This window comes from Marmota flaviventris, chromosome 3 (assembly GCF_047511675.1).
Source record: "Marmota flaviventris isolate mMarFla1 chromosome 3, mMarFla1.hap1, whole genome shotgun sequence".
Lineage (NCBI taxonomy): Eukaryota > Metazoa > Chordata > Mammalia > Rodentia > Sciuridae > Marmota > Marmota flaviventris.
The window spans coordinates 14333673-14354084 of record NC_092500.1 but is presented as its reverse complement, the minus strand read 5'-3'; the positions used below and the strand labels follow the sequence as shown (position 1 = coordinate 14354084).

At 53.7% G+C, this 20412-nt stretch overlaps 1 protein-coding gene across 2 annotated transcripts in view; it reads right to left on the bottom strand.

Moving 5' to 3' along the window:
* Syn3 (synapsin III) overlaps nucleotides 1–20412 on the bottom strand; it is a 388585-nt gene that overhangs the window by 56463 nt on the left and 311710 nt on the right. For both annotated transcript variants that reach the window (XM_027940536.2, XM_027940623.2), the window contains one exon: nucleotides 1014–1076. In XM_027940536.2, the coding sequence (XP_027796337.1) occupies nucleotides 1014–1076 (63 nt within the window). The remainder of the gene's footprint in view (nucleotides 1–1013; nucleotides 1077–20412) is intronic.

The following is a 20412-nucleotide window of genomic DNA, read 5'->3' as shown; positions in this document are numbered from 1 at the left end:
AACACAATTTTTCAAATCTATTTGAACAAAATAGATCCTAACCTCCTGAATAATTGCAATTTTTGGAATATACTATCGTCCCTTGGTATCTGTGCAGGATTGGTTCCAGGACCAGTTCTACAGAGACCAGAATCCACAAATGCCCAATTCCCTTACATAGACTGGCACAGTATTGATATATAACCTGCACACATCCTCCTGGGTATTTTAAATCTAGATTACTTACAATACCTAAAAGGCTATAAAAATGCTGAATAAGTGATTGTTACAATGTATCATCTAAGAAATGATGTCAAGAAAGCAGTCTGCATGTTGAGGAAAGATGCAATTTTTTTCCCCTGAACATTTCTCTGTGTTTGGTTGAGTTCATGAACATGGAACCCATGGACCTATAGTCCCCACGGCCTCCTCTGGTTTCTAGTCTGGTAGAACTTTCACCAAAGGAAATTAAGTTAGTGTTGTCCAGGGGTCTCAGCCTTGACACATTGACATAGGGCTGCATAATTCTCCTGGGGGACCGTCTCATGCACTGCAGGGTGCTTAACAGTGTCCTGGCTTCTACTTGGTAGGGGCCAGTAGCATCCTATCCCCCCACCAAATTGTGGCATCTAAAATTGCCTCCAGATATGGCCACCTCCCCCCCCCCCCCCCCCCCCCCCCCCCGGGCAGCAGACCCCCAACTGCTGGTCTAACCTGGCTTCTGAGTGCGGTCTTCTTTATTCCCGGTGATCGCCTCTCACCTGTCTAAGCAGTCTCAAAACTGCCCAGCATGCCAATCTATTCTTAGGGAACAAGGAGCATTCTCCCACAGCAGAAGAACGCGCCCGCATCACGCATGCCGTCTTGAGTCTGCAGGGAGAACTCGTTTCAAACACCGCTATTGCAATGAGACACCAAGAGAGGTCGGATGGTGACTCGCTGGAGGTCACAAATACCCAGGGAGCAGAGGGCGGGCGACAGGTGCCCTGGGGAAGCGGGGAGTGTGTCCGCGGTCATCGACCTGCTTCACCTACCTTGCCCATTCCAGCGTGGGCGTGTCCCAGCTTGATCACCACCGGGAAGTGCGGGGCTGTGAGCTGAAAGAGGCAAGAGGAAATCACCTGTTAGCATCTCAGAGCATGGTCACCTGGGCTGTGGGCACTTCCTGTTCTGAAGTCAGGTTCACCCATCTGATGCTGCCCTGGGTCCCCACGGTCATGCTTTGTGGGTGGCCATCCTGCCGCGGCTCACGCATCCCACCCACCCGCGCTTTTTGCTTCCGAAAGGGAGCTCTGAGCTCTTCAACCAGCCTGTCTGGGGCACCCGTCAACCCACGGAGACAAGAAGGTCCTTCATGTCGCTCCTGTGCCTTTGAGGTGGGTTGTTGATTTCTGGAAGTCTATTTTGGGTTGCTTGAGGGAAAGTACCCACACCCCGTTGTGTCATGATAATGCCACTCCCTTCCATTTAGATGACCTCCAGCCAGGGGTCACCACGACCCACGCTCTGGGCTGCACAGATGTTCTGATGCCTGTCATTGGAGTGTCCCCTGGCAGAGCTGTCTGTCCTGTCACACCAGGGCACCGAGGAGCCCAGCTTTCCCTCTGGGTGGCTAGTGCCTGGTCTCTCATGTCGTAGCTGCTGTCACTGCTGCAGGAGGGTCCCTATAGGTCACGAAGCCATTCTCTGGAGCTCATCCTTCCACTCCCAGGTGGCCCCGGGATGCAATCGGGGAAGGCAGCTTGTTACCACTTTACAGACGGGAACTGAGACTCAGCTCAGCAGCTGGGAGGGGTGAGCTGAGGACTTGAATTTGACCCTGCTGGACTCCACACTTGGGGTGAACAAGCTTCCTGTGGTGGACTCCGAGTAATCCCCCTCCCCCACACCAGGCTACGGGTCACCACACCCTGGTGTCGAGAGCAAGCACATTCATTAAGGAAGCAATATTTGATTTTGACTCCAAAAGCAATATGCACAAACCAAGAAATTGGGAAAATAGAATAAAGTGGTAAGTTTAAAGAAGATTATGACGATCACCCTCAGACTTCCAACAGTTTCAGTGTATTATATGTTGGTCTTTTTTTTTTTTTTTTTTTAAAAAAAAAAACCCCATTATGTGTTTTTCTCTTGATTTGTTCTGTTTTTACAAAATTGGGAGTGTAGCACATATCCAGTTTTATTTCCTGTTCTTTCCACCTAATATTATGTGGGAGAATGTCCCCGGCTGTTATTTGTTAGTTTAATAGGTGTTATGAAATGCTTCACATATGAGAAAAGCCTCCATGAACCCTGTTGTGGGCAGCACCTTGCTTAAGAAATAAAACAGAGAGGAAGCCTCCACTCTCATTCTTTCTATCACACTCTCCCCTCCCGTCCCACAGGTAGCCCACATATGAATTCTGTGTTTATTAGTCTCTTGCATTTATTCATAATTTTCCTATTATACATACTTCCCAAGCCATGGGTCACACATTTTTAAGCTTCGTGTCAGTGGTACCAAAGAGTCGATTGCATGTCTGTTTCCACATGCTTGTGAGATTCACGTGCGTTCATAATGTAACTTGGACTCATTTTCCTGCTGCATGGTATTCCATTCCTTGGATACGTTACCATTTACTCATTTTCTGCTGATGAACATTTAAGTGATTTCTGTTTTTCCAGTTACAAACAAGACCACTGCAAACCCTCTTGAGTTGGACCTCCTCTAGCACGTGGGATGTTTCTCTGGGGCACATCCACAGGGAAAGAATTGCTGGGTTTGGGGGACGCTTGTCTCCATGGTCTAGATGTTGCCAGATTGCTCTGCAAAACGGTTGTAGCAACTTAGGCTCTAAAGGGCAGAGAGAGGGAAGTCCCACTAGCGGGGGTTCAAAGTCTCACATCTTACCCATCTCATCAGTGTGAGAGGCCGAACCCAGGGGTGTATTTTTATCCAGGGGCTTTTGTTCCCCAGCCATCCATGCAGACTTTAAGCACCCCCGGGAGTCCAAGGACTTGGGATTTCACTCATCTCATTTTAAGGGGGGGCTCGAGGTGGAGGAGAAACGGGTGTTCTTCTCCCTTGACCCCCACCATGGACACTGGTGTGCCAGAGGCCCTGCCATTTGCTCTCTGTTTAACCTTGGGCTAGCTATTTATCCTCTCTGAACCTCAGTTTTCTGACCTGCAAAATGGGGCGGCTAATGCCCAAGTCCCAGGATTGTTGGGAGGAGAGACAAGGAATGTAAGATGCTCAGCTCCCGATGATGCTAACCTGGCATGTAAAGAGGGGGGCAGGGAGGAGATACCGTGGGGAGGTGGGAAGGGGCAGGGAGACTGGATAATGGAGGAAGGAGAGCGGAGACTGTGGCCTCACAACCTCTGATAACACTGGAGGGAATGAACCGAAGACACAACCAGAAAAATCAGAAGCTCACACCAGAGGGAGCGGCCGAGGTGAAGACCATGGGTCCGGACAGGGGGTGGGCATGGTGGATAGGGTGGGCCGCTCAACGAGGTTTCCTTTCTTTCTTTCTTTGGTAGCAGGGAATGAACGCAGGGGCACTCCACCTCTGAGCCACATCCCCAGCCTGATTTCGTATTTTATTTAGAGACAGGGTCTCACTGAGTGGCTCAGTGCCTCCCCGTTCCTGAGGCTGGTTTTGAACTCGAGATCCTCCTGCCTCAGCCTCCTGAGCTGCTGGGATTATAGGCGTGTGCCCCGTGCCTGGCTAAGTTTTCTTTTCTTAAGTGACGCTTTTGAATTGAAATGATAGTGTTAAAAGGGTTATGAAAATGAGAGATGAGGTGGACACAGCCCCATCATTTAATCAAATCAGTATGTATGGGTCCACGCTGTTTTATTGTCCTCATTTTTATGCCCAATTAGAAAATCCAGGACAGTCTACGATATTAGAGAGAGAATTTTACATCTACCTCATCACTTAATATTATACCATCAGTATTTTCCTATTTTTGCTGCAGACATATTTCTTAGCTCTCCTCCCCGCAGCCCCAGGTCACTAATCTTGCTTGTTTGGTGCATCTGATGTCCACCCCCCAAGGTCACCTGCTCCCTCTTGTCAAAAGTGGCCACATGGCTGATTGAGGGTGATTTTTTTTCCCCCAAAAATAGCTCTCAAATCCTACCAGGCACACCCCTCTTCCAAGTTCACAGGAGCGGTCCTAACCCCACAATTTTATGACTGCGTAATATTCCACATCTGAATGTTCTGAAATCCTTCCCAAAGCTGCTTTCCTGGTAATGGGTGTCTGCAGTATCCGTCCTCTCTCTGTCCCCATCCCGCTCTGCTCCCTACAGGCAGGACGTCTCTTGGAACCTCTGGACCCAGGTCCTCATGAACTTGAGCTAGTGTTTTGCTTCCTGGAGGCCAGGCCAAGAGTTTTTCTAAGGGAGACCGGCAGCATGTGGCGATGTTGCACTGTCAGTTGTCGGAGAGCAACAAGTGGCAGTGGGCATGGCCTGTGCACTGGGGAGCCCACCCAGGACATCTTCTCCTGGGCAGGCGTGACTGGGCTGAGTGTCAGTGAGGGCCGGGGAGGGGAGCCAGGGACCACGAGCATTAGCGGCTTTCCCTGCCCCTCGTCACAGGGAAAAAGGCGGAGGCCAGCCGGGGGCCACCAGCCCCCCCCCCAGCCTTTTCCCCTCCCTCCGGCTGTTGAACGGGTTTCAAAGGCCCCCCATTTCCACCTTTGCCACTTGCCAGCCGCTCCCCAAACACAGACAGGTCACAGAGGACAGAACATCTTGTTGGCTGTTTTCTGTCTTCCTTTCCCAGCAAGAGCTTCATTTGTTGGAGGCCAGGCCAGCCTCCCCCAGGCCCGTCCATCATGGGCCCCCAGCGCTGCAGAGTCCAGCTGCCCCTGGGGGAGGCCTGGCATCCTGTTGGGGGGGGAATCAATTTTTGAAAACAGAGATCTCCACCCTGATAAGGGCGTATTCAAACGTATCCACAGAAACTGCAGTAGGTGGGGGGCCTGTGTCCCCGCAGGGTGCTCCGTGGGGAGATCAGAGGCAGAACAGTCTAAGCCCGGAGGGTGGTGGGCCACCCTCGCCCTGGAGCCCCGGAGCTGGACAAGGAGGCCCTCAGTGCCTGGCCCAGCTTCCCACCCAGGGAGGCGAGTCCCCCCTAGTCTGGGCTCTGGCGCTGGGACCATGAGCAGTGTCTGACCCCGGCTAAATGGCAGTGTGACGGTGTCCCCCAAGGTTCTCCTGTGGGGCCCTGGTTCCCAGTGCACTGGTGTTGAGGTGGAGGGCCTTTAAGAGGTGGGGCCTAGGGGGAGGTCACCAGGTCACTGAGGTGCTCCCTCAGAAGGGATTAAGTCGTTCTCGTGGGACTCCGGGGCTAGTCCTCAAGAATGGATTGTGAGAAATAAGCAAGCTCCCCTCCCCTCCCCTCCCCTCTCTTCCTGCCTCACCCTGTGGTGGCTTCCTCTCCCATGTGATCCTGCCACTGTGATGCCACTGTCCCAAGAGCCTCACCAGAGCCGAGGCCGATGGGGCCACCCAATCTCTGGCTTTCAGTTCCCCAAACTGTGAGTGCAATAAACTTCTATTTACTGAGTACTGGCCTCAGGAATTTCATTATAGTAACAGAAAACAGACCAATATAGTGATGGAAAAAGCAAAGCCAAGAAAAACTTGGAGGAACTCACTGACCAAAATCAAGGACGGAAGTCTCCCTGAAGAAGTCTGGAAGAGGTGGAGGGGGAACGGGGCCTCCGCTCTGTGACTATGAGATGCTGCCTGACCTGGCTTTTGCCTGCCTCTTCTGTTTCATCTTGTGCTTTTCCATCCTCCCAACTTCAACTCTTGGCTACACGTTATGTTCCAACCCACAGGCCTTTTGGTTCTTTACTAAGTGGACCATGTTACCTGAAGCCTCAGGACCTTTGCTTATGCTGCCCTTTCCCTGAAAGACCTTTCCTAACACTCTTCAGTCCCTTCTCATACTTCACGTCTTTATTGAAATGCTCTGTTACTGGACAGCCCTCCCTGGCCACTGTTCTAAAGGAGGTGCTTCCCACTGCCTGTCTGTTGTATCCTGAACTCTTCCTTCATGCGCTAGTCACCAGTTGCATTTATATATTCATTTCTCTGTTGTCCATTTCTCTGCTCTCCTATAGGTGTTCTGAAGGCAGGAAATGGCTTGTTTTGCTACCACTGTGGCTCCTGGCTCCACACAAGACCCGGCACACAGCAGACACCCTGAGGGCAGCATTGTGAGTCACATTTCCATTGCTGTGACAAAATACCTGAGAAAAATAGCTTTAAATAGCTTTATTTTGGGACGTAACTAGTAGTTTCAGAGGTTTTGAAGTGGGCACCCCCTTTCTCCACAGAAAAACCCTCTTCACCAGGGCTGATTTTAGGGCTATCAGCAAAAGAGTCTCTGAGAAAGAGTCCAATGTAGATAAACTTCCTATTATTGTGTTGCCCCGTTGACTTGGCCACTGGCCAAGAAGATACCAGCACTCCAGGTGCTGGACACCCCCTGACTAGTTTTTCACAAACATGTATCCAGTACAGTACTTTGTAGAAATGTGCAAACCAGGCCTCTGGCCTTGAGCTGCGCTTCACAGAGATGTCTACATTGTTAAGATAAGTTACAACTGGGCCCATGGTGACAGCTGGCAGGGGAGGAAAGAGAGGGGAGAAGAAGCTCTCCCCTTTTCAGGTGTTGTCCTTGAAGGGTTAACTTGCCCAGAACAGTGAGAGAAAAAGCTGCTTTTATGTGAACTTCTGCAGACTGTGAGCTTCTGAGCCCCTCCCCTTACACGCTGGGTATAAAACTCCGAAACTCCCTGAACTCGGGGTTCAGGGGATTGACTGATTACAGCAAAAGCTGTGCCCTCTGAACCTGGCTGCAGCCAAACAAAACTGCTTCCTGCTGTCTTGGGTGCCCTGCCTCGGCTGTCCCTACAACAGTTTCAGTTCACGGTCAGCTGACGCATGGCCTTTGGGCCAATGGCAAGGCAGAACAACATGGCCAGAGCATGTGGTGGAGCAGTCGCTCGCCTCACGGTGTCCAGGAGGTGAGAAAGGAAGAGGAGGCCTGAGTGGTGTCTGAACATCCCCTCAAGGGCACGCCCAGTGGCTGGATTCTTTCCCATCGGCCCGCCTCCCCCCAGTTCCACCACCTCCCTCCAGCGCCTCAGGCTGCAGAGGAGATCTTTGATGCCTGGGCCTCTGGGGGACATACCAGGTCTGAGATTTAGCCAGGGCTCAGTTTGGTGACTGCACGTTAGACGGAGCCTCCCAGGACAGGAGGGGGGGTCCTGAGCAAAGAGAGTCAGAAAGACCCTGTGGGACAGGGTCTGGTAAGGCCAACTCCAGTGGAAGGTTTCTTGGGGAGAGTTGTGACTTTGGGTGAGGGAGGACGAATGGGGAGTGACAAGCTTGTGAGGGACCCAGTCACCAAAGGTGGGAGTGGGGACAGTATCTGAGGTCACCGGACAGCTATGGAGGGTTTGGGCACATGGGACAGCCACCCACAAAGCAGGTTCAGGAAGATTCTTCTGCAAACGGCTCTGGTTCCTGAGCACGTTGTGTGCCAGGCCGGTCTCGGGGCGCTGTGGGGAGGGGGCACCTGTTTTTTTATTCCCTTTTTATACAAAGGAACATGAAGGCCAAAGGGGGCGGAGTTTCCTGCCTAAAGTCTCATCAGGAAGCCACAGAGCTGGGCTGTACCAGAGCCCCCATCCCGCCTCTGATGCTCTTGGCTCCCGTGTGCCCAGACTGTGCCCTCTGGACTTGGCTGGAGTGGGGATACTGAGGACAGACCGGCCACTGGTAACCGAGTGAGGCAGGGTGAGGTGGCAGCAGCTCCGACTTTGGACTCAGAAGGACCCACGTCTGTGGGCCGTCGGGCACGTCACTGAGCTCCATGTGACTCAGTTTCCACCTCCCCGGTTAGAAGATCATTTAAACCCCACCCCTGTCATTGCAGTGTCAGTCACAGAGACTCGGTCCCTGACTCATCATGGCCAGGGCAGAGGCATGGGTAGAGTTGGGGGGTGTCCAGGGCCTGGCATGTGACAGGTGGCATTTCATGTCGTCCCCGTGCTGTCTTCATCTCTGGTCTCGGGGTGAGGTGACAGGGGTGGGTGGGGCATTGTGGGAGGCTGATTGACAGGGCTCCCTTGCCCCTTGGATACAGAAAGGCCCGGGAAGCAGGAAGGAAGCGGGGCCTGGGGTGGGGTGGGGCGCAAGTCTCCTGGAGCCTTTGGCAGGAAGCGGAGGCCCAGGAACGGCACAGCTAGAGGCACTGCACACAGATCCCTCCAGAGAGTGGAGCAGCTGCACGGCTGCCCTGTGAACTCTGCCCTGGTCGGTAGCATCTGACAGACTCCTCGGAACTTAAGCATTACAAGTGAAGAAACTCCGGTCATGAGGGAGAAGGCCCTTTCCAGTCCTTTCGTGTGTGACAAATCTACAAAATACCACCTGGTCACGTGGCGGACAAAGTAGGTCAAGATGAAACTCCTGCCCATGGCCTCCAGGGCTTTGTGGGGTCTGGCCTCTGCCTTCTTCCCAGGCCCGGTCCTTCCCACGCTCCTCCATCGGCCTCTCTGCCCAGCCTCGCTGGCTTCCTTCCACACCCTGGGCACAGGGCCTTTGCATGTGCTCTTCTTGTTTCCTGGAAGGCAGTCCTGCTCCTCTTCATTGAGTCAACTCTTAACCTTGCTCAGGTCATAGCTCCAATGTCCATGCCTAGGTCACCTCTCTCCTGCTTGGCACTTCCATCGTTTGGATTCATCTGTGTGCTTGATCCACAAGTGTCTGAGGCCCTCCCTAGGCTGCAAGCGTTCTGAGAAGCTGTGGGTCTCATATCCTGTTGCTCATGACGGACCCTCAGGCCCCTCCTGAGCTGCAGACCCGCCTCCTGGCCTGGCTGCCAGGTGGTCCTGCACCGGCTACTCAACACCTCTGACTCCACATTTCCAAACAACTTCAAGAACTTTAAGAACATTCTTCCACCTGGGTTCCAACCTCAGGCAGTGTTCCCACCCCCCACCGGGTGCCCAAGATAGATATCCTGCCTCCTCTTCCATCTCATCCTGCCTCCTCCTCCAGCCTCGCCCAGCCACGGGTCTGGCACGCAGGCAGCCCCGGGACTGTCTGCTGAGCGAACTCCACAGGCTTCCTGCCCGGCTGAAGGCTCTCTGCCCCTGGGATTCCACCTCGGAACCCTCCATCACCTCTCCCTCCTCAGTGTGTCTTGGAAAAATACCGGCAGCATATTTAGAATAATTAAGCTAAACCTGCCCACCAAAGAGCAAACATTCCTTTCTCTTAGGTTTCCTGTTTCCCTGAGAAACGGAATCATCAGGAATAAACAACCTGATAGTATTTGTCTGTAAATAGGCTTTTCTGGTTCTTGCCTGCGTGATGTTTATGGTGTGGAACAGGCTCAGGAGGCCAGCCTTTCTCCCACGAGGACCTTCCCTAGGGATGCAGACAATATCCTCATGGGGGGCTGAATGACCCTGAGTGGCAGGCTGCAGGAGACCCCCCTGGTCCAGGCATGAGAGCCATAGGATCTCAAATTTCCTGGGTTTTCCATCATAATGTGCAGTATGTATTATTTATTTTTATTTTTTTTGTACCAGGAACTGAACTCAGGGCACTTGACCACTGAGCCACATCCCCAGCACTATTTAGTATTTTATTTAGAGACAGGGTCACACTGAGTTGCTGAGGCTGACTTTGAACTTGTGAACCTCCTGCCTCAGCTTCCAAAGCCGTTGGGATTATAAAGTCTGTACCTTGATAGGAAAGTTCTAGAACCATCTCTAAGTGGAGAAAGTGCCCTTTGCAATTCAGGTGATCCTTAATATGGGCACTTACAAGCCTCTTCTTGGTGGCTTCAGGAAATAGCCAATCATAACCGGGCTACTCCAGCATCCAGTTCTGGGCTTCAGTTTATGTTCCCACATACAATGTCCTAAGATTACAGCACTGAGGTTGCAAAGGTGGACTTGGCGTTGCAGACGGCAAATACTGCTTCCCTGGGGCATAGGCAAAGGACACGCCCCTTGTCTGGTTCAGGGAAACTGTTTGCAGAGTGCCATGGGATGAGTGGGAGAGTGACCACAGGCTGGGAGCCGGTGGACCTGTGTCTAGGCACCACTGGTGGCCTCCCTATGGCCCACCCCCAGCAACGTTCTGAGCCTCTTGGGTCTCCGTCACTTCCCTGTAAACGGGGGTGAGCGCTCCAGCGCAGGACATCACTGTCAAGATGAGAGTCTGTGTGTGAAGCACATGTTACACTTATCTGGATCTTGGACAGAAGTTCTTTGGGAATAATTTAAAATGACATTCACTTAAAATCCATCTGAATAACCCCCAATTACCACTTGCTTCAGTTATGGATATTTTTTTTTTAAATAAAAGATTTTCTTTTTTTACTGCTGTTTCTTATAAAAATCTAATTTGAAATTATTTGAAAACTTATCAGTTCATGGATATAATGGGTTTATCTGACATTCCTTACATGCGGAATGGTTCTGTATGCATTTCCTACGTACAACGATACCCAGACTCTCATCGTGACACCCCGCCTGGTTTTCATCCTGTAAACCTTGGGTAATCTTTTATTTAACACCATGACTTCTGATCTCTATAGTTCTAGTGATACTGCCTGAATTTTCTTTTTAAATAAAAGCTTTCCTGAGATAGAGTTCACATACCGTAGAATCCACCCTTTTAACATGCACCACGAGAGCTGGGCACAGTGCTGCCCGCCTGTAATCCCAGTGATTTAGGAGGCCGAGGCAGGAGGATCGCAAGTTCAAAGCCAGTCTCAGCAACTCAGTGAGGCCCTAAGCCCTGATCTCAAAAAAAAAAAAAAAAAAAAGCACGATTTGGTGTTTATATTCTATTCACAGAATCGAGCCACCATCGCCACTATCTAAATCCAGAACATTTTCATCAGTCAGAAAGAAACCCTGCCACCACGGCCAGTCACTCCTCATTCCCGCCTCCCGCCAGCCCCTGACAACCACTGACCCACTTGTCTCTGGATGTGCTGATCCCCGACATTTCCTGCACACGGAGCCGTCCATGTGCTCCTGCCGGTGACGGGCTCCTCTGCGGGGGCTTTCAGGATTCCTCTGTGCTGAGCAGCCATCAGTGCTTCGCTCCTTTTTATTGCTGCCTAATCCGTTGTATGAATGGTGTTTGATTTTTAAATGTATTTCTAAATCAGTTAATTTATTTGCTTTTGTGGCACTAGTGACCAAGCCCAGGCTCTTGCAAGTGCTGAGCACGTGAGTTACACCCCAGCCCCAATATAATAGTGAGTCCCTTGATGGGATTTCCTGTGTCTGCAGACCCTGAGGGCAAGTCCCTGTAGGTCTCTAGACTGTGGTCCATCCTTTGACAACATCCTAGATGACACATCATTACAATAGCCCCTTGACTTCCCCTCTGGGCAGGAGGAGGGTTTCACTGGCTGATTCCGGCTGGAGGGACTGCATCCTTTGGTGGCACAGGGCTCAGACTACATCTTGAGTGTCACCACTGGAGCAAGGACTATCTCTGCTTTCAGCTCCTTCTTAATGAACCTCGTCATCCCATGAATAAGCTGATACCGTGACAGGGTCAGAGGGAAGAATGTTTCAGGCCGAGACACAGTAATCAATGTGTGTTTGGTTTCTGCTTGCATCTCCTGACACAGAGCTCCCTAGACCCTGTCACCCCTGAGTGACAGGGATGCTTGGAGCATCTTCTGTTCCAATGGCAGCCTCCTGGATAGCTCAGGTGGGCACTGGTCTCCGATGGACCAAGCCATGATTAGAATCCGGGAGCTTCAGCCCCACCTCCGTCCTTGAGAGGAGAGGGTCTGGAGGCTGAGTGGGTCACCCATTGTGCCTACGTGTAGTGACCTCCAGAAAAAAAATCCCTTAGCTGTGGGGTTCAGAGGGCTTTGGTGAACACACCCTGTGCCAGGAGGGTGGAACACCCCATGTCCTGGGGGCAGGAGCTCCTGTGCCTGGGACCCTCACGGACCTCACTCGGTGCACCTCTTTATCGGGCCACCCTTTGTTCACTCTGCAGTGTCCCCTGTAATAAGCCAGGATGGCGTTAGCGTCGTATGGGCTAGTGGTACATGATTCCTGTAACTGCAGCTGTCTTCCTCCATCACTTTTGGAGGGAGAATCTGAGCCAGGAAGAATCAGGGGTCCCATGTTAAAGGTGGGCAGGGAGTGGATGGGCTGTATCTACAGCAGATGGTTGTGTGTGGGCATCAGGAAGGGACATCCAGAGAGATGGCTGTGAGCCCAAAGAGAATGATGGACAAGGGCCCCTCTGGCTCTCTCCTGGGCTGGGGATCAGGCAGCTCTGCTTATATGGCAGAGTGATACGACGGTTCCTCCAGGGTTACTCAGCCACCAAGACCCCCGACTCTTCATCATACTGTACCAGCCCCACCCGCTGCCCCAATCCGTACAACAGAGCGACTTCATTGCACAGAGGAAGAAACGGAGGCCCCCAGAGCAGAGGTGGGGCAGGGTGGAGTTCAGTTCACACCCTCCTGTTGCGGGTCAGGCTGCTGTCCGAGACATTTCATGAGAAGTGAGAGTGGAGGGCGGTGCCTCCCTTTGTAAATAAGAAAATGTAGGGGGAGGTCCCCAAACAAAGTTGCAAAACCAAGACTTCAACTTAGGGGTCAGGGCCCTGGGAGTCCAGCGTCCCATGCAGCCAGTCTTGACCTCAAACGAGTGCTACAGAGCACACGCCACCCACCTGGAAGCCGCTTACTGCCCGGGTCCCACCACAGTGCCTGGAGGACTAGGGGTGGGGGGTGGGGGCATGGGCAGGACCCGGGTCCCACCCCGCTCTGCCTCATGGAGCCTTTCAATCTGCAAACGCCACGAATGTGGGAACAGTACTGTCCAGCGGGGAGAGCAGCTGTGGGGGGGACAGCTGTGGAGGAGGGACTGGACTTGGGGTACTAATAGGATAGAAGTTGTCCTCAGAGGCTGGCCATGGGGGCGGTTAAACAGTCAGAAACAGGACGGTGTTCAAAGACGGGGACAGTCATTCCCCTCGTAGGTGGGGCTGGGGGTGAGTGGGGTCCAGGCTCACCTTCCCCCTCCCTCCGGCCGACCTGGCCCGGGGCTGGGCAGACAGTGCAGCCCTGGGGGCAGGAGCCTGCTGGTGGGTGGGCTCCCCCACACAAGGGGACCATAGGTCACCATGGCCTGGCCCCGGCATTCCAGAGGGTTCTGGGCCAGCTGCAGGGGAGCAAGGTCAGGGATGGAGGGGGCACCCAGGGGCCTGCTCTCCTTTACAGGGAAGCAGGAGGTGAGGGTGGGCAGGAGCCGGGGCAGCATGGCAGAGCTGGTCCCCATCTGCCACTGTGGGGCCTGTGGCTCAGGACCAGAGGGAACCTTTCAGAAACTACCAGGACGTGGCAGAGGTGGGGCTTTGTGACCAAGGGCAGTGTGTGTCTGGCTAAAGGGGCCCGGTTAAGAGAGGATTGCTGCTTGGTGCGGTGGTGCACGTCTGTAATCCCAGGGACTCTGGAGGCTGAGGCAGGAGGATCTCGAGTTCAAAGCCAGCCTCAGAAAGAATTAAATTACAACAGATGGGGTAGAGAGAGAAGATGGGAGGGGAGGGGAGGGGGGATAGTAGAGGATAGGAAAGGTAGCAGAATACAGCAGTCACTAATATGGCATCATGTAAAAATGTGGATGTGTAATCGATGGGATTCTGCAATCTGTATTTGGGGTAAAAATGGGAGTTCATAACCCACTTGAATCGAATGTATGAAATATGATATGTCAAGAGTTTTGTGATGTTTTGAACAACCAATAATAAAAAAAAAAGCCAGCCTCAGCAACTCAGTGAGGTCCTAAGCAACTCAGCAAGACCCTGACTCTAAATAAAATATAAAAAAGGGGTGGGGAGGAGGCTCAGTGGTTAAGTGCCCCTGTGTTTAATCCCCAATACCAAAAAATAAATAAAAGTTGCTGCTGACACTGATGTGGGAGGCCACAGTTGTCCCTGCTCTCCCAGTGGCCGGCTCTGCCCCAGCAGCAGAGACACGGCCTCTGATCCACACCAGGCCCCTTCACAGTGCCTGGACCTGATTCCCAGCCAGGACCCGAGACTGAACTAAACACCGTGTCCAGGTGACGCTGGAGGCAGAAGCTGTGCCTTGGAGCCGGATGGCCTGTCACGCTAGCCCCAGGGGGCACAGAAAAGACCCAGGCTCTTTCCTGAAAAGCCTCCCGGGCTGGTGGGGTCAGCAGATACTTTAATGAAAGAGTTCAACTTGGTGATGTCAACACTTAAGAGATTTATGATGAAAACACTCTCGGAACAAAAAAACAGGGAGTGGGGACCAGGCTTATTGACACCGTGTGGACAATGTATCATTTACAGTGGGTTTTGCAGGTCAAGTAGGAGTTTGTCAAGTAGAGAAAAGCATGTTCCAAGGGGGAAGTACTCACAGGAGAAAAGGCAGAAAGGTTCAAAGTCTCCTGGAGGATCCAGGAAATGTCAGGGTAACCACAGGACCCGGAGGGGGGTGGAGGGCGAGCCTGGGAGGGCAGCTGGCCAGGGTCACGTTCGAGAAGGATCTCAGATTAGATCTCCATTGCTCTGTGCAAATGAGGGTAGACACACTGTACTTTGTGCGGGTGGGCGTGCGTGTGTGTGCGCGTGCATGTGGGTGTGTGGGCGTGTGTGAGGATGCATGTTACAAACACTGGTTTATTATATGTGCACATTAAAACTGAACCACAGATTTGGTTATCCTGTCTTGGTTGTTTTCCCTACAAATTCAGAACCCCCAAAGATGAAGACCTGCCCTCACCTTTCAGGGTCACATGCTGAAGGATTCTCCCATGGAAGGACAGAATGTCCTGGGATTTGGCTGGGCGGGGAAGCCAGCCAGGTGTGCGGGGACAGTGTTGGGCCTGCCTTGGAGCCGGGCCCGGGGAACACGGGAATTCCTCACGTCCCTCTCTGTGTCCTTCGGCATGTGTTGGGACATTTCCCTCGTGACCCGTGTCTTCTGGAGGGACGCCCTCACTCTGCACGGTTCCGGGGAGGCTTGGGTGTCCCCTTCCCGGTGAGTGACAGGGTGGGGGACCCTGGGCCTGAGAAGCACATGGGAGCCAAATTGTAAAAAACCTCGTGAACTCTCCTGAGAGGTTTGGACTGGATCCTGGGCATGGTCGGAAGCCCAGCAAGGAATTTTTGGAAGGGGGATGCCACCGTTTTGATTCTCCCTTGGGAAAGAACAGCTCTGGCCGGGGCCTGGAGGGAGGAGGGGGCGGGAGTGGGTGGGGGGAGGGGCTGCCTTCTCCTGCAAACTGTCCCTAGGTGGCATCACGGCCAAGGTCACTGGCAGCCATGGGACAGGAGGGAGAGAGAGCCAAGCAAGCACGACCTCTTTTACCCGTGGGCCCCAGCATCGCACAAGAGGCGATCCCGAGTGCCAAGAAGTCAGCGGGGGGCCTGACTGAGGGTCGCCCTGGCTGGACTAGGGGTAGCCATGCCGTTCCCCAGGCCTGCAGGACGCCTGGCCGTGGCCGACGGCTGGATGGAGAGTGAGCGGCCCGGGCTCCCCGCTCACTGAGTCTCTGCTGCATGAGTGGATGAAGCCAGCCCAGCGTCTGACCCGGGAGCGGAGGAGCCCTCAGTCAATGTCCCTGGGCTCAAGTGAATTGATGTGAAAACGTCGGTTTCCAAGCCCAGCGAGAGGGGCCGCGGTCTCCTTGAGGGAAAAGCAATCTCCTCTCGGCCAGAGCTTCCAGAAGGGCCCTGCTCTCCAGGCTGAAAGGAGCTGGGGAAGCCAGACCAGGCTCAGGGTCTGCCCACTACCACGTCAGCCCTGAAACTCCCAGCTCCATTTTTCTCTGGTTCCTTGATGTGTGCTTCCTCCATTTCCGATGGATGGATGGTGTGTGTGTGTGTGTGTTTTATTTCCATCTAAAAAAAGCTTTTAGATGCTTTTAAATTAGGCATGAGTGAGGGCAATGCTCATTTCCCCCCCTTTCATTTTGAAGATGTGTGTCGTGCCAAAAGGCCTTTGGACGGAATGTTCAGAGGCTGCATAATAGAACAAGAGAAGCTGCCAACCTCCTAAATCACTCACCAGACAGGACAATCTCAGCCCCTGGGACTTAGTGACCCCTGGGCAGCACCACAGCCGAGTCCCCAATAAACGGAAGGATGCCTCAGAGCCTGCGGTCCCGGCAGGAAAGGAAGCCCCACCTTGAGGAGCTGGTGGTTCCAAGTGGACCACAACTCCCTGAGCTCACTGCTCTGAGAGTTGCCTAGTGATGAAGGAAATTGGGTCCCGATCTACAAAATCTCAGAGAGTGGGCTCGATGCCAGTATTTCTTCTCTGAATCTCAGTTTACACGTTGGTCAAATGGGTCTAATTGAGGGACTGCATGAGAATAGAGAGGGCTCTCATGCAGGGATGCCTACCTATAAGCACCTCTCTGCTGGTCCTTCCTTCTCTGTGGAATATGTGAGGTCCTGAGCCTTGATATTCAAAGTTTGATTGCAGGAGCAGCGGCGCCAGCATCAGTTAGACTCTTGCTAGAAATGAGATAGAACCACCCCAGAACAACTGCTCAGAGTCTGTGTCTTAACCAGATGCTCCGGTGGTTCCTGTGCAGGTTAGGGTTTTCAAGTGCTGCCCTGCCTGACCAGATGACCATTGCAGTGGACTCAAAGTCATTTGTAAAAGGAAAGCAATTCCTTGAATGACTCTAGATCTGAAATACTGTACAGTTTCAAGTCTGCTAACCCCCGGGTGTATGGCGCGTTTTCAGTCTTGCTATCTCACACTTCAGTTTTCTTTTACAAAGTGGAGGCAATCCTTCTGCCTTTTGTACCTTACTTATAGTAACGAGGAAGGCAGGGTGAAGTGGAGATCCAGGTCTGTTCCCTGGAAATGGCGCCCTGTCCCTGGGCTCGGCCTCTTGGGCCTCAGTTTCTTCCTCTGTGCCATGAAGTGGCTCCGTGGTGCTGACGGGTTGCTGTGTCTGTACTCAAGTTCACCAGCCAGGAGGTGGCAGAGCAAAAGCAGGTCTGTGATCGCCCTGATGCCCCGTTGGGGCTGAGAGTTCTGGACTCAGAGCAGCCTCACCTGCTGGCCCTCAGTGACTCCCCTCCAGAGAGGGCAGAGCCAGGTCTGCAGGCACAGGGCTGGGCTGGGTCTGAGCCCCACAGAGGGCTCTGTTTGCTTATAGTCTGCACAGCGGGGCTGGATTAGTCCAGCTTGGTAAATAGCTTTGGAGACCAGCAGGCTGGAAGGTCCACTTTGTCCAGCAGGAATGCACAGGGCCCCGCCCACACGCATCAGTGTCCCCTGCCTGGCTCCCCAACCGCGACCTCTCTGTTTCATGGCCCATTTCCATTTCCTTCTCTGGGCCTCAACTGAATATAAAAAAGTCTCTTGGCACTTTCTCCCCCAAGCCCTGTCCTTACCCCAATCAAACTCTCACAAGACACAACAGAAGGAGCCACAGGATGGGGGAGTCCTTTCAGGCCGGCTTCCCTCAGTTCCCTGGGTCACCTGGTGAGGTCGACCGGTGCTGACTTGAGCCCCGCGTCCTGAGGAAGGTGGAGGCTGCGTTTGTGCCACTAGCCAAGCCCAGGCTGCCTCATTCCCCAGGGTGGCCCGCAGGGTGGCCAGGTGGTGGCCTCGGAGGAGGGCAGCTGGAACATGTTTTCTCACAGCCACACTCCGGTTGACATTCCAGAAAGTCAGAGCAGGGAGGGACTCACGGAGCAGCAAGCCTGCACGGTCCCGCTCTTGGACTCCCAGTCGGGCTGCCCGGGCTCTGGAACTTCAGGAACTGGAATCAAAATGGCCCTGTGTGCAGGAACTTGACAGGGCTGCAGGGAGCACTCCACGTTCCCTGTTTCCTAAAGGGGGCTGAGAGGCTCCCCCTAGAAGTTCCAAACGTTGTCAATTTCTCGTTTGCCTTGCGTGTTATGTACTAGGGGAAACTGAGGCCCAGGGAGGGAAGTGACCCGCTCAAGGTCCTGGCCAGGATTGAGCTCAGCTGAGAGCACATCAGAAGTGCAGCCCGGGCCGGCGGGGGTGCGGGGACGGGGGGCAGGGGTCGTTCCCTGAACACCTCTCCCTGGGGTGGGGCCTTCTGTCGGTGCTCTCAGGCTGGTGGACCCCACAGCTGTTAAGAGGGGGATTAAGGGCTTCAGGGGAGGGACTGAGAAGGTGAGACTGTGGACCAGAGGCTGCTCCAGAAGGTGGCCAAAGTTTATCAACTAACACCCCCAGTGCTGGTGATCAAACTTGAGACTCGTGCATGCTAGGAAGTGCTCTGTTACAGTTTGGAGATGAGGTGTCCCCCCAAAACTCTTGTGTGAGACAATATAGGAATGCTCCAGGTGAAAGGGTTCCTTTGTGAGTGTTGTAACCTAGTCAGTGGATTAATCCTAATCAGTGGATTAATCCACATATATGGGTTCACTGGACAGTCACCTGAGGCAGGTACGGTGTGTCTGGAGGAGGTGGGTCACTGGGGTTTTGTTCCTGGTCAACAGACCACCCTCTGCCTCCTGGCCACCGTGTCCTGGGCTGCCTCCCTCTGCCACGATGTCTGCTTCACCTTGGGCCCAGAGCTATGGAGAGGGTCGACCGTGGACTGAATCTCTGAAACCATGAGCCAACATAAACTTTCCCTCCTTCTGTATTATTCTTGTTGGGTCTTTTGGTCCCAGCAATGAAAAATGGACTCAAACAGGCTCTACCACTAAGCTCCACCCGCAGCCCAAAGAACATGTCTTTTAAAATATGGAATGTGTACCTCCAACCCCACCTGCCCACCCAGCTGGCCACCTGGGCAAACTGGCGTATGCCCCTGGGTCCCCGGAATACGGGCACGTTCCGTTCTTTACTCCCTCCTCCCCGCGATCCATCCAGCCAATACTGATGGATTTCTTAATTCTGCCCCAGACGCCAGGGATACAGCAGTGAACCAGGCCCCTGCCTCCTTGGAACTTATTCAGATGGAGAAACCTGGTGACATTTTCATGGCAGAGGGACTGCGGTGCAGGGTAGGGTGGCACAGCTCTGTCGGGAGACTCTTTGGAGGTGTCCCGCCCTCCCTAAGAGCGGGTCTGCCGGGAAGAGGTGACTCTAGTGCTCATTTGTTTGAGATTGGATGTTCTTCATCCTGACAGGGTCCCCGAGGTTTTCCTGACTCCAAGGACACTGCCACCTCCCGGCTGATAACAAATGATGCTCAGGAGCATGCCAGCCCTCCCGCTCTATGAGGCAATCCTCGGAGGCCCTTGCCAAGATCAACTGTTTGGCCTTCTGCCTCGAAAGCTGATCCTCTTCCGAGTCTGATTATTGCTTTTCTGAAACACAGGCACCATGACATCATCGCCCCCTCCCTGGCTTGGGGATCTGATGGTCAGCATGAAGTCAGGTTTGGAGAGGTGCCTGTTCTTTGCCAATGCCCGGGGAGGCCTGGGGCGGGGGCCCTGGAGTGAAGCAGGCTTTGAGGGGGGAGGTCCCCAGAGACTGGGAGGGGGTTTGCTTTCAGATCTGTCACCAGCATCTGGGTCTGCCCCTCGGTGCACGGGGACGCAGCCTTGTGGTGGGGGCAGAGCTGACATTCCGTGGAGACGCAGCGGCCTGGTTTGACTAAGTTGTATTGGGATATTCCCAGTGTGACTGGGAACCACCCGCGGGGTGCCTTCCTGTCACTCCAGCTCCCCGGGCTCTCCCCTGGGCCATCTCTAAACAAATCCTACCACCAGCCACCTCAGGCACCTGTCCAGCCGCCCTCTGCCTGTTGGTGTCTGCTTGGTGAACAGTTCGGCCATCCCCCCAGGACAAGGGGTGACACTGTGAGGACTCAGGCAGGCCCGTTGGTTGTGGGGCACCTGCCGCAAGACACTGTCATGTGAGAGGGGAGGCTACGTCTTAGGCTCCCAGGTCAAGGCCCTGTGGACAGGAATCCCCTCTTGCCACTGCGGGGCCGTGGCCTTGCATCAGAAAGGGTTCCTTCGTTTGCCAGAAGCTGGGAGGACCTCAGGGGTCTTCTAGTCCTGCCCACTCATGGCAGGAGAGGAACCTATAGCTCAGCACGAGGTCACTTGCTCCTGTCCTGTAGCAAACCGGCAGCCTGCCTGAGCTTCCCGACTGTCCCCACTACACCGTACCCGAGGTGAGAAAAGATCTTGACGCAAAAGACCTCAGAGATGTTCCAGACATTTCTCGAACCCCTCCCCTCTGCCTTTCTGCTCCCGGGGTCACTGAGTTAGAACACCTGACAGTTCCTCGAGACTGAGTGGATTTTAGAGCCAACCTCAGTCAGGGCTGGGGACAGGGCTCAGTCTCACACATGTGACTCAGAAACCTGGAGACCCCCCGGATGGCGGTCTCCAGCCGGCAGCCTGCAGGCCAGGTGTGGCCCGCA